A 13086-nucleotide genomic window follows, 5' to 3' on the forward strand; every position below is an offset into this window, starting at 1 on the left:
AGCTGAAGCTACTTTTTGCACTGGGGTGTTTTCGTGCAGAGAGAGGCCGTGCTGTTCAGAGCCTCTCTCTCTCTCACTCACTCTCTCTTTCTCTCCCTCTCTCCCTCTCACCCCTCCCTCCACTCCGTTCGTCCAATGACAGCGCCGTAGCCCAGGCGGGCCTCATCGGCCAGGCTCAGCGGAGAGGAAAGCGGTGGGGGAGGGTCACGTGTGTACACACTGTAGAGTTCAGTACCACTCGCTTCGTAGTAAGTCCTCAGCGTCCTCCTCCCCTTTTCAGAACAAGCCACCGTTGGGAGACGAAACTGCCATATATGCAACACTGTTTACGGCGAACAGAAGCACTTTAATCCACTGCCTTTCAGGGTTTCTTTGCTCCGCAGGCGAAGCGGCGACGCTCGGTCTCGTAAACTGGGAGATATCTCAAAAGTAGTCGAGAAGAAATGTCAGTGGAAATACAGCAGAACCCTCCGTAGGTCTGTCGCGGTGCCAGAAAATCGCTCCTTTGGTGAGTAAATTTAACCCTTTATTGAGTTGTTCAACTTAAAAGGTCTTTAGAATTGAGTTTTTAAAATATTCTAGGTCTGAAAATTTAAACTAAGTTAAAAACCAGAAAGAACTAACATATACAAAACCCATAACGGCTCAACAGATGTTGTAGATTTCAGACAGGCTGCTTTACCTCAGTGTGAGCGGAGCTAGTGAACTTAGTGATTTTGTGACAGTTGACCGTAGCAGCGACGTTTCAAATCAATGTAGAAGTTCAGTGAATGGTGGGGGGTGGGGGTCTAATGTCCGAGGCTATCTCTGTGTCTCCATTTCTAATCTTATAGATAAGATACACAGGACTGCTTCTTTTTTTAAACCAGGCGACCGTTGGTTCAGAAGATACTGTTGGCTGTAACCTACATTTTCGCTTGTTGAGTCTGAGGATCGTAAGCCTCTTTAAAAACACTCACCTGTATGAAAATCTGTTCTTCTCAGTATTATTCTGTATTTAAGGACCCAAAGCAACAAGGCAACACAAGTTACTCTGTCCTCCTCACAGGTTTTGTGCTCATTTTGAAACGAAGCAGTTAGTTAGTTAGTTAGTGCCAGAAAAAGTTTACAGCTGGCACCGTTTTCAAATCTCCGGCTAAGTGAGGCCTGGGCTAGCCTCACCTGACAGGTGGTCGTCGTGTTCATTTCCCCGTTGTTTTGAGGTGAAGTGTTCAATTTATATTGCGTTTCCTGTCACAACTTACAGTTAACGTCTCAGTTATTTGTCACTTAGGACTTTTAGTTGGTTATTGTGCAATATCTGATCCGTTAGTTTCGTGGTCGAACGTCAGCCTCCTGCTGAGAGGATAACGCTCCTGTCAGCGCCAGTCTGGCGCGCGAGAGATCCGAGTTGGCACGCGATCAAGATGAGTAAATAAATTAATAAGAGATACACGGTAATATCGGGATCGATTCGGTATTGCTTAAAATATATCGACATCAGACATATATTTAGTTTCTGACTGATATTTCAAACCGATATTGGAGGAAATATTTATTGCACTCCAGTACAACAGAATGTTTACACACTGCCTTCATTGTATTCCCATATATGTATACATATACATAGAGAGAGAGAGAGAGAGGTGGGTGATATAGCAAAAAAGTAATATCACAATACTCTAAAAAGTTTCACAATATACAATAAGTATTTTGAAATACAAAAGAAGTGCCGGGTTTACAAAAATACTATCAATAACTATGAATACAATGATTTAGATTCAACAGTTCACATGCTGCGCTGCACTGAATCCAATTACAGGACTAAAAATGATGTCTTTTTTTTGTTTTTAAGTACTGATGATATCACCTATATATATATGTATATATATATATATATATATATATATATATATATATATACACATATAATTTCTCTGTGATGCTAATCCAAGTGGACACAATCACAATTTTTATTTTATAAAGATTTCTGTATTGGCATCGGCAGAGAAGTACATGGAAAATGTTGGATATTGGCGTTGTCCAAGAAATCCCATACAGGGGTGTCCCTACGCTAATTTTGGAAGACAGTTGTTTGTTGAATTTGTACATGTGGTCTTATTAAATCTTGAGTTCCAAGATTATAAGCTGCTTTCATAAATGCGATATTATGACAACTTTTTATTCCTCATTCGGGCTGGTTGTGTGATGAGTCAGAATTCAGCTTGTGTCTTTGACCTGTGTTTAATTAAATCGTATCTTTTTAAAATATGACTTCAAAGAATTAAAGAATGCACAGGGCCTGCCTAGCCGGTTTCCTGTTGTAGCTTTTGAAGTGCTCTAGGAGGCAGATGGTAAAAGATAATGCGCCGAGTATTATGACTTACTCAGAGGTGTTTTTTCAGGCTCAGTTATTTCCATCTCTTAAGTTTATCACCTTCATCTTCAAACCAGCCTAAAGTTAGAATATAAAATCATATGAAGATGACATGAAGTGTATTTCCTTTATTACACTTTATTAAGCTTATTATTACACTGGAAATTAATTTATTTAACTGTTAATAAATATATTGTTAACAAATCTTTTTTCTATTTAACATTTGCCTCTAAAAATAGCCTAAAACTTTAAGGGAAGTCATTTTGAAGTCCAGCTCATCTCTATCTGTACTATTGCCACACATTGCTGGTAAAAGGATGACGAAGCATGTGCTTGTCAACAGATATTCATGGGACGTCATATGAGACAGCTGAGGGCAGCGCTAAGGACTCTAGAGCTTTTCTCAAGAGCATGTTCCAAGCTATCCAGCTGAGCTGGAGTGCATTATGTAAGACATATCCAATTTTCTCATTGAATTGTAAACATTGCTCTCCGTTGATCTTTTCATTCAGGCATTTTACACAGAAATGTGGGCTCATAAAGTGAGAACGAAAATGAAAGCAGTTATTATTTCTTAATACTAAAAAAAAAATCTGAAAACTGAAAAAAAATCATCCGTCTTTTTTCTGTTTACTTTTTATAAAACACACACCAGTTGGTGAAATAGAGAGGGAGGAAATCTTGTTAAAATGACTGTCAATGAAGTAGTGTTTGTGCCTGCCAGATATGTAAATAATATATGAGTCAATTTTCATAGCCAGGTAAGCTTCTGCATAGAGCATCTGTCATCTTTCTCCACAACTGCCCAAGCATTAGCTGCAGGAGAAATATGAAAACCATCTTCTATTATAACAGTGGATGGTAATAAGTAAGCCAGGACAGCTGGGTTGTGTTGTTCTTCTAATTTATTAATAAATTCATAACCAAGATTGTGCACTGAAGTCTGAGCCTAGATGTCATGGTGTCAGAAAAATTTATACAGATACTTTGCAGCAGTTTAATAACATTGCTGAATGGCGCGCTAGGCCTAAAGCACATCCTGCAGTAAAACATTGCACGTATTCAAGCAGCTAATGGCTGCTTTTCTCTTTGGCTGTGCTGCTTGGATGGAATGAAAAGTAGTGGATTACGACCAGATGAGAGACAGATGCAGGTGGAATAAATCTTGAATGAAATTCTCGTAATGGAATATAATCGCTCCTTTCTATCAGTACTTTAGGGCACTCTCTAAAATTGTACACTCAGATAGTGGAATAGCTATTTTTGAATTATGTTATTTCATTTAATCATAGTTTTCACTTTTGATATGTTAAGTAGCTTCACATTTGTGGTCATCTGGGGACTCCAGCATGTTTTGCAACACCACATAGTGAAGTAGAAATACATCCACCTCTTACTTTACTGCGCTACCTAAATCCTTCTGGCATGCACTTGCAAAGCTCAGAAAGTGCAATCATGTGACCTCACTCAGCCTATTCAGGGAAATTTGCTGTACATTCCAGCAGGGATCCAGTGAGGGGCGTGGTACCAGCCTTATCACTCTCCTCCCATTGGCCGCAAGCAGTGCAAACTCAGCGTCCTAAAGTGTCAGGCCTACTCAGCGTCACCCCCTCAGCACGCACTCTGCAGAAGTGCGGCTCGCCAAGTTGAGTTTTCGCCTGCGAGGGAAGCGTAACTAATGACACAGGGAGATGCAGTAGTACAAGGGCATTTGGTTCGGCAGTAATGCTCTGTCATGTGAGCCAGTGGCTCTGGAATGCCTCTCAAAGCGACGTGCTTGTAAAGTGAGGATTGACTCAAGCTCAATGGGATTTCTTCCCAAAGCGTTCTCAAGAGATGCTCGGTAATGGTCGTGCATTTGGAAAGGAGAAAAGATGCAGTGATGGTGGAAAATGAAAGCAGCTGGCTAGTAGGGTTGCAGCTCACAATGATTTGAAAATGATTTGATCAATCTGCTAATCTAACTATAATGCTTTTATTAGTTTCTCTCCCCTCATTTGTCATTATTATTATTCCATCTGTGTGACAAGCAGTTTCTTAATGCAATAATGCAATGAAACTAAAGAACCATGTTGCCCCCAACATATTTCAGTTTGTTGGAATTGGGCAGCTTTGTTCATCGAACATCAGTACCTGTCCTCACCAGTGCTCTTGAAGCTGAATGCAGTCAGATCCTCAAAGCAATGTTCCAACATCTGTAGTGAAGCCTTTCCAGAAGAGTAAAGCCTCTTCCTGCAGCAGATGGGGGACAAACTCCCTATTCATACCCTTGATTTTGGAAGAAACGTTGGATAAGCAGGTGTCTGTGAACTTTAAGACAAATAGTGTATGTGGTTATGAGAGTGTGGAACTAAATGCCCACATATAAGCCCTTTAGCGTTTAAAAATCCATGTCAGCAGTTTTGGTTCATCGACGTTGTCAACTAATCGTTGCAGCCCTGCTGGCCAGCACGCAGTCCAAGCTGAAACTCTGGTGTACCCCGGCCACATAAGGTGATCAGCAGCAGAGTAAATAAAGGAAGTGCACAGAGCAGCTGACACCCACTCAGTGAGCCCCTGTCAGTGACCTGTTCTGGATGGGGGTTGAATGTTGAAGCCTTTTAGTATCTTGTCACTGCGGTCAATCTGCGTGTTCCACAGCGGTGATTTTTTACAATCTGTGATGTCTGTGAAAATATATACAGCTGTATATGTTTGCACTGTTTGAATGATAGAAGTCAAAGTAACTTAAAGAGAATTGTGTGGACCCCTGTAAACACAGAGTCAGTGTTTACACCTGTCCTTTCCCGAGGTAATCCTACACTCCTCCCTCCCATCCCTCACTCATCACGGTGAGATCAGGATTCCAGAGGCAGCCAGAACTGGCAGCAAATCACTAACAACAATGTCACACTAAGCACACTAAGAGTTGTTTTTTTTCTGAAAAGAGGACTTTCTGAAGGTAAGTTAAGAGGCCAAGTTAACACAAATGTTAGTAGAGGGTCATGGTCAGACCACCATGTGAGAACTGTTTGAACTGTGCTGTCGATGTTAAACCGTGTTTTTGGCTCTGCCTGCATGCTAGTACTCTATCAGGTGTGATGGGTGACATGAAATCGTAGCCCTTGGGTGGATGTCGTGTGTGAGCTGTGCAGTGGTGTTTGTCCCGAGGCCAAAACAGCTTCTCTGTAGTGGAGTTACGTAAGGCAGATGAAGAATGTTCACTTTGCTGCTGTGCATCTGTTCTGATGTTTTACATCACTGCAGTGTTATTAACTAGACAGACAAATGTGAGCTGCATTTGGGGACAGGGCACAATTGTATAAATTTGATTTGTTTTGGCAGCTTTCTATCTCTTTTCTTGTATTTTATTCTTTCTTCTTTTCAAGGTCTATTAATTTTTGTGCGGGCTTATGTATCAAAAACAGTCATAATTCATTTTTAACTCTTTTTCAACCACATTTTAACCCTTAGGATTAAACAGCCTGTTTTTGTCAACTGTGCCTTTAAGACCCATATTTTTAAATGATCTTTGTTCTGATTGGCTGTTCTGTATTGTGCTTTGTTCAGAAAATCAGTCCAGACTATAACACTCCTTATAACTTCAACGGATGGGCAGAGCTAAAGTGTTGCATGCTGAGTAGGTGGTTATAAGTATGTGTATTAGGGATGGGCGATGTGGCAAAAAATATACGATCATGATACATTTAGACATCTTCTCAATGCATGATAAGTATCACAATATTTAGTCCTTCTGAACTTTGATTAATTTGGACAGAGAAAAAATAGTGTCACAAAAATGGTATCAAAAACTACAAATTCAGTAATTTATATTGGACTATTTCACATACTGTGCTGAACCAAAATGCGGGTAACCAGGTCTCCATATGCTCCATATGTAATAAAACATGCTGTTGGTTCATTTGTCATGATAACAATAATGATCATCATAATGTCTTCTCTGAAAATGTACTGGTAAAATATTCAAAACAGGCTGCTGCGTATTTTGGACTGTGTGAACTGTTTGAAACAGTGTTTACAATCTACATCCAACTTTTTGATTGCATTTTTCCATTACAAGAACTGTTTAAAGTCCCCTCTCCCTTTTTTGCAAGAATACACATGCCAGCTTGTGTGTCCCCAGAAGCAGTGTTAATTAGAGATGATACAAGTACAATGTGAGAGTGTAAGTTGCAGACAGAAAGGCGTGTTATGTAACTGTGCTTTAATGAGCAGGCTGGAGGCTTGCAGGCTTTATCAGGGCTGAAGTGGTTCTCTGTGTGTGCCCAAGCTGGCTGTGTAACCTCAGTGTGAACTCCAACCTCTCAAACCCACTCCACCCTGACCCTGAAGCATCACATTTCACCCCATAAATTCACCTGACCTTCCGCTCGGCTATGGATAGGGAGCCGTTAGTACAAATCTGAAGCATGCCATTCTATGGTCAGCGAGCAGTGAACAACACGCCCTGTCAAGTGAAGGCGATAGGGGCAAGCAAGGTCAACTCTACGTGAAGCTGGCAATGTGAACAGCACTAGCACATCACTGGCGGTGCAGGCTTTTATATAGGTCCTACAGAGGGAGCGAAACAAGGGAAACAACAAGCGAGACCTTTTATATAGGTCCTACAGAGGGAGCGAAAGGAAAGATGTTTGAGATGTAAATGCAAATGCATTTTTCTCTCTTTCTCTGCACGCTATGATCAGCAATAGCACTGGAGAGCGCAGCGTTTGCTGTCCAGCGTGCCACATTGTGCCGAGCTTTGTTCAGCCAGTGAGGTGCAGTGAGGTGGAATTAACAGTGTTACTGTGGACATAATGGCTGTACCGTGTCTGGACTGCTTATGTGTGGATGGTTTCACTTGCTCTTCTCTTTTCAAACAATAGCTAAAATGTTTGAGACCAAAAAGTATAAAGGTTTTGATCAGGGAAACACCTGAATCAGAGAAATTCACAGCAAATGTTCTTACAACAATATTCCCACAGGTAACCCCTGAACTCCAGCCAGTGGCCATAAATTCTGGTCAAAGAAGGCACAGTTTGGTGATAAATTTACCTCGTTAGTTGAATCAGGTGTATTTGAGAAGGTTCTGTTATCAGTCTTAAAGCTTTTTATCAAGTATTGTAATTTACTCAGTAACTACTAGGGAATGAATATGTAAGGTATGTAGGTAGCAATGGGCAATATGATGATATTTATCGTTATAGTGATAAATTTTGTCATGCCACATTATACATTACTGAGCCTATTAAGAATATCTACAGTACTTAAAGAACAACTGAATGTTCATTACAAAGAAAGCATAATTAGGCCTGTTTAAATTTAGTGCAGTGCAGTATGCAAAACATCAGAACAAAAATCTAATTTTTAAAGTTTTGGATAGCCAATATGGCATTAGTTGCTTTTTATCTATTCCAACTAATCAAACCTCAGTGAACAAATATTGTGATATGTGTCATGTATTAAGAAAATGTACTGAAGTATCATGATATTATATTTCTGCCAAATTACCCCTACATGTAGTTAAAAGAGTGCAGAATTGCAGTTTGGACCCCCCCGACAGGTCCTTAGAATTTTAGAAAAAAGGGTTTAGAAAAAAGTTTTGTTGGATTAGAAATCAAGAAAGCAAAAGCTTTTTTTTTTTTTAACATATTGTTGATGACTTGTCTTGCAGCTGATTCACTGAGCCGGAGTGGACCAGAGGCAGCCTCGCGATGTGGAGCTGCGTGGGTTATAATGAGACAGCAGGCGGCACGAACTTGGCGCTGTGCCAAGACTTAGGCCTCGTGCTGTCCATCCTCTCCCTCTTTTATCTCTTCGTCTGCTTCCCAGTGGGCCTGTGCTACAATGCCCTGCTGGTGGTGGTCAACCTGTCCAACAAGGTGTCCATGACCATGCCAGACGTCTACTTCGTGAACATGGCCATCGCCGGCCTGGTGCTAAACCTGGTGGCTCCAGTGGAGCTCCTAGGTCCGGACTTCACGCGCTGGCCGGTGTGGCGGTATGATGACGAGGTCTACATCACCCTTCTGATCCTCTTCAATGTTTCCTCACTGGTAATCATGTACTCTACCACGCTGCTGAGCCTGGACTACTATATTGAGCGGGCGCTGCCGCGCACCTACATGTCCAGTGTCTACAACACCAAGCACGTGTGCGGCTTCATCTGGGGCGGCGCTGTGCTCACCAGCTTCTCCTCGCTACTCTTCTATGTGTGCAACCATGTGTCCACCAAGATTATCGAGTGCTCCGAGATGCAGAACAAGGGTGCGGCCGATGCCATCATGATGTTCATCGGCTACGTGGTGCCGGCTGTAGCCGTGCTCTACGCCTTCACACTCATCCTGCGCATCCGCAAAGAGGCCACCCCACTGGACCAGGACTCAGGCAGGTTGGACCCTTCCATCCACAGGCTGCTGCTGGCCTGTGTGTGCGTGCAGTTTGTGCTGTGGACTCCCTACTACACCACCCTCCTGATGCTGACGGTGACCGATGTGCCGGGCAAGTGGTATCGCTCGCGACAGGTCACTGCCTACATGTTCTTAAGGGGCGTGTCCCAGCTGCTGGCCTTCTCCAGCAGCTTCGCCATGCCACTCATGTACAGGCAAATGAACAAGAACTTTTCCCACAAGCTCCAGCGGCTGCTTAAGAGGCTGAACTGTGGCGAGCAACCGTGTCCTCACGAACGCTCCGCTGTGCAGCAGGTGATTACGTGAGGGTCCCAGCTCAGAACTGTATTCTCCTCTGCTGCACCTCACTGGCACTTGCTGCATAACCCACAGACCCCTGGAATGTGTCTGTATGTGAAACTGTGGAACCCTCTGGTGACAGTGTGTAACTTTTTAACTCAGCACCTCTGGTGACCATTTAACTTTATTTTGTCAGACGCTACGGTGAACAAGGGTGACCAAGAAGAAAACCACTAAGTGCTGTTTTTGTGTAAGCTATGTCTGTTTTTCTGAACACGCCTCACTGGCAAACAGGAAATCCTATACCCATTTCAACCGTTCATTCTCTCGAAGGGAAACTTGAACTTAAATGTGGTGGTAGTCTGTTACAGATATGACTCAGTCTTCTAATGTGATGCTTTGTGACCAACCTGTTTAGCTCAAAGCTATCTTGCAAAAGGCTCCTAATATTGCCAACATTTCTACAAACCTCTCAGCTTTGGTGCGTTCTCGTCTCAGTCTCCGTTAAACTTTATTTACTTAATATATGCCAATGTTGGCTTACTAGAAAGCACAATCTGAGGCTGGCTTTATCTGGTGAAACTTTCATGCAACTTCTGTTGCTTGAAACCTGTATGAAACAGCTGTTTAATTGGCTGCTTGTTCATTTCCTCCTCTCTTGATGCCCCCAGTGCTCCTTGGACAGGATGGGTGAGGCATTGAGTACAAGCGCAACAGCTACTTAAACATTAATTTTAAAAAAGCTTATCATGTACAGAACAGATTTAAAAGTCAAATATATAGTAAAGAATTGTAGAAAGATAAAAATAAATGTAGATATGGAAAAAGAATAGCAATGACAGCTTGAAAAATTATATAAAACTAAAACTAAATATAAAATAAAAATGCCACAAATATGTAAATATTACCTGGCGGATTACTTTATACTGTGAACGATACAGAGTGAAAATAAAGCTGCTAATTTGGTTAACTTGTGGGATAATCAAATGTGGTGCATGCAAATTTGTTATTTAGTTACTTTATGACATTATGTTACATGCAACTCACAACATGCAACTAGTTTCACAGTGTAAAGTTCCACCATGTAAAGCCAGCCAAAATATCTTAGATTAACACAGGCCAGTGGGCATTACTTGGAAATGTGCTATCTATGTAGAGAACACCCAGAAATATCTCAGAGAGACTGATAACAGTGTGCAAGAAAGGGGTGTGTTTTTGTGCTGCTAAGGCAATGTGATCTACACTTGCTCCGCTGCTCAGACTTATTACTGCAGATGGAGAGGTTTCATTAATATCAGTAAGGTTAAACCTTATAGAATGAGTTTATAAACAAATATAAAGGTAATGGAGAGCATGATCTACTACCAGCCTTCATGATTATTACAGTTTAAATGAGAACAGTCAGAATAGCTGAAATAGAATCATTCATATAGCTAAATCAAGAAATCAAAAGCAAGCAATCGCTGAAGAGTCAACAATAATCTGATCTGCAGGCTTCTTAGCAGCTACCCAGGTTACTGTAATTATTTTACAGGTGCCTGAGGACACTTGTTGAAGGTGGAATAGGAAAGCTCCTTTAAAGCTATTTTTTTTTATCATTTTTTACAAAGTTGAAAAGAGACGGGTCTTTTAAAACCAGTGATCCTCATGTGATAATCTCCATTGATCTATTAGTGAATTTTGACATGCCATTGAAAAGAGACTTTTTCCGAGACACGACGGCTGCAGGAAATTCTATACTCGGTTAATTATTATTTAACTGGATCAAAGTCCGATCGATGACAGTCAAAACATTTTTAAAAGCAAATATGAAAGTTAAGCTCAGTTGGCTTGATAAGTAGAGGTAGAAAATGAAGGTAAAGGCAAGACAAAATTACACAAAACCAAAAAAGCTTAAACAAATCTGAATTTGTAAGGTAGACATACCTGCTAGTACAGCATATAATGCCACTTAAAAGGTTCAAATGTCCTCTTGATTTGCTAAACTGGTCCTAAACATTAACCATGGTATTTAGATGGAAGATTCTCACTCCTCATACAGAGCTGAGTCTGAATGAATCAACTCATTCTACTGTGCATAAATATAAAAAGAATGTTACTTAAACTGAACGAAAGCATAAGCACTTCTGGCACCAGGACATTGCTGAAACTCAAAAGCAAAAAAAAAATGGCCTGCTTGCATAATGTTTTGCAGTGTCTAAAAAAAGATAATATTCCCATCTTCTTGGTCATGAGCTTATGGACTTTTACCAAAATAGAATATATTTTTGAAAGAGAGTACTGTATGTGTACTGGGGGAAAAATAGTATCATGTTAAATCCACTTATGTAAGCAGAGGAAAGAATGTATTTAAGTCATAAAGAGGATTAAAATGGTCAACATTTAAACAATGAAACAGCAATCACAAAGCTATGGCTATTGTTAGTGTGTTTACGCCAGTATAAATGTATAATATTGAATATGTGTATATATCGTATGTCAGAGATTTACTGGAATAGACAACATGCCATTTCAGAATTACAGTATTATTTTCTCAGAGATTTATTTAGTTACTGTTGTGTCCGCAATCATGTCCCATTGAGTCAAAGATGTATTCAATAAACTAACATGAATATTACCCTCAACGTTTGCCATCAGTTTGTTATGATGTCTCTACATCAGTAAATACATCTTTACACTATGAGAAATGTTGAAGCTTGTTACAGATGGCTGTGCTCAATCATTCATTACAAAAAAAACAACAAAAAAAAAACAAAAACAGGAAAGTAAATATGGTTTATGTAACACAAGAACCAACTTATTTATCTTCTTGGTGAAAGCCGCAGAACAGTGCCAGGTCTCCGGAGCAGAAACCACACTGAAGCATTCTCTGGCAACCTAACCAGGCTTGGCAGCCCGTGTGCAGAGAGATGGGGAACCACAGACATTAGATAGTTTGCTAGTTCTTTCATTTTCATATATTGAACAATTTGAGCTTGAGGAATGGGAGTATATAGGTCAAATATAGGGGGTTGTATTTTTGTTCCAAACAGCTGTATGAAACATTTTATTTGGAAACAACCACATATTTCTTAGACAGCCAGATGTCATCCTCAGAGTACAAGCAATTCTTCAGCGTTTTCCATAGTGACACTGTCATGTGGTGTCTGGGAGAAAATACCTGACATGCTGTTGTTCTGTTAATATAACTTAAAGGTCAACCCACAATCAAAATGGACCATTTTTGGCATGGTTAGCTTGTGTTTCTCATCATATTAAGCATAATTCATCATACATTACCATTTTATGAACAACATTATTATTTTCCAGTAATCTTTGAGGTATAGTGACTTTTGCCTGCCTCTAAACGTCTTATGATTTTTGGTAACATCACCGTGCACCAGCAGACAGAGAAAAATTAATATTAACCAACATTAGCAACTTTTCCACCTTCCCCTTTTATTGAGTGAAACGGTAACCTAGCCCACACACCCCTCTTAACACTGTTTCATTCATAAATACATCGCTTTACAGAACAAAATGTGTTATGATTTCCATTTCACTTTGTATATAACTTAATACTTCATATTATTATTTGAAATTGCTATATTTAAGTATTCATAAGCTCAACAAAGTACATTGTAGTGTACTTGGAACCACTGGTATCATTTGAACATAGCACATCCAAGAAACCTGTGTTAACTAGGTAGCTAGCTGGCAACACACAGTAGCAAACCAGCTACCAGTGCTTCCTTTGCCTACTAAAGTACTAAGGTAGGCAAAAGTAGATAAAGGTAGTAGATAAATTTTTCAGTATTAATTAAATTACAATTTCTAATCCCTGTTTGTCAGCTTGAAACCATTATGAAACAAAACAGTGAAGTGCTGCTAATGTGACATGGCTAATGTTGCAACTGTTAGCTGCCCAACACAACAGCTAGCACAGTTGCTAGTCAGTAAGAAATAGTTTTTGCATTCTGCACACATTAAACGACGTTGTAATAATAAGATATTTTCTTTTATTTAAATGGTAGGTATTGGTAGTGATGTGGAATTAAAGCAGTGTTTAGCAGTAAGCTAGCT

The 13086-nt window shown here is 40.3% G+C and overlaps 1 protein-coding gene across 1 annotated transcript; it reads left to right on the forward strand.

The window, feature by feature from the left end:
• Positions 1-269: 269 nt before the first annotated feature.
• gpr146 (G protein-coupled receptor 146) lies at positions 270-11648 on the forward strand. The gene is made up of 2 exons (XM_036566809.1): positions 270-508; positions 8010-11648. Exon 2 carries the CDS (start codon positions 8050-8052, stop codon positions 9049-9051), a length of 1002 nt encoding a protein of 333 aa, XP_036422702.1. The 5' UTR covers positions 270-508; positions 8010-8049; the 3' UTR covers positions 9052-11648.
• The last annotated feature ends 1438 nt before the right edge of the window (positions 11649-13086 follow it).

Source organism: Colossoma macropomum, unplaced genomic scaffold, assembly GCF_904425465.1.
Source record: "Colossoma macropomum unplaced genomic scaffold, Colossoma_macropomum, whole genome shotgun sequence".
NCBI classification, from domain to species: domain Eukaryota; kingdom Metazoa; phylum Chordata; class Actinopteri; order Characiformes; family Serrasalmidae; genus Colossoma; species Colossoma macropomum.

Excerpts from the sequence above, each read along its gene's own strand:
- gpr146 (XM_036566809.1), top strand. The coding sequence starts at position 8,050 with ATGTGGAGCTGCGTGGGTTATAATGAGACAGCAGGCGGCACGAACTTG.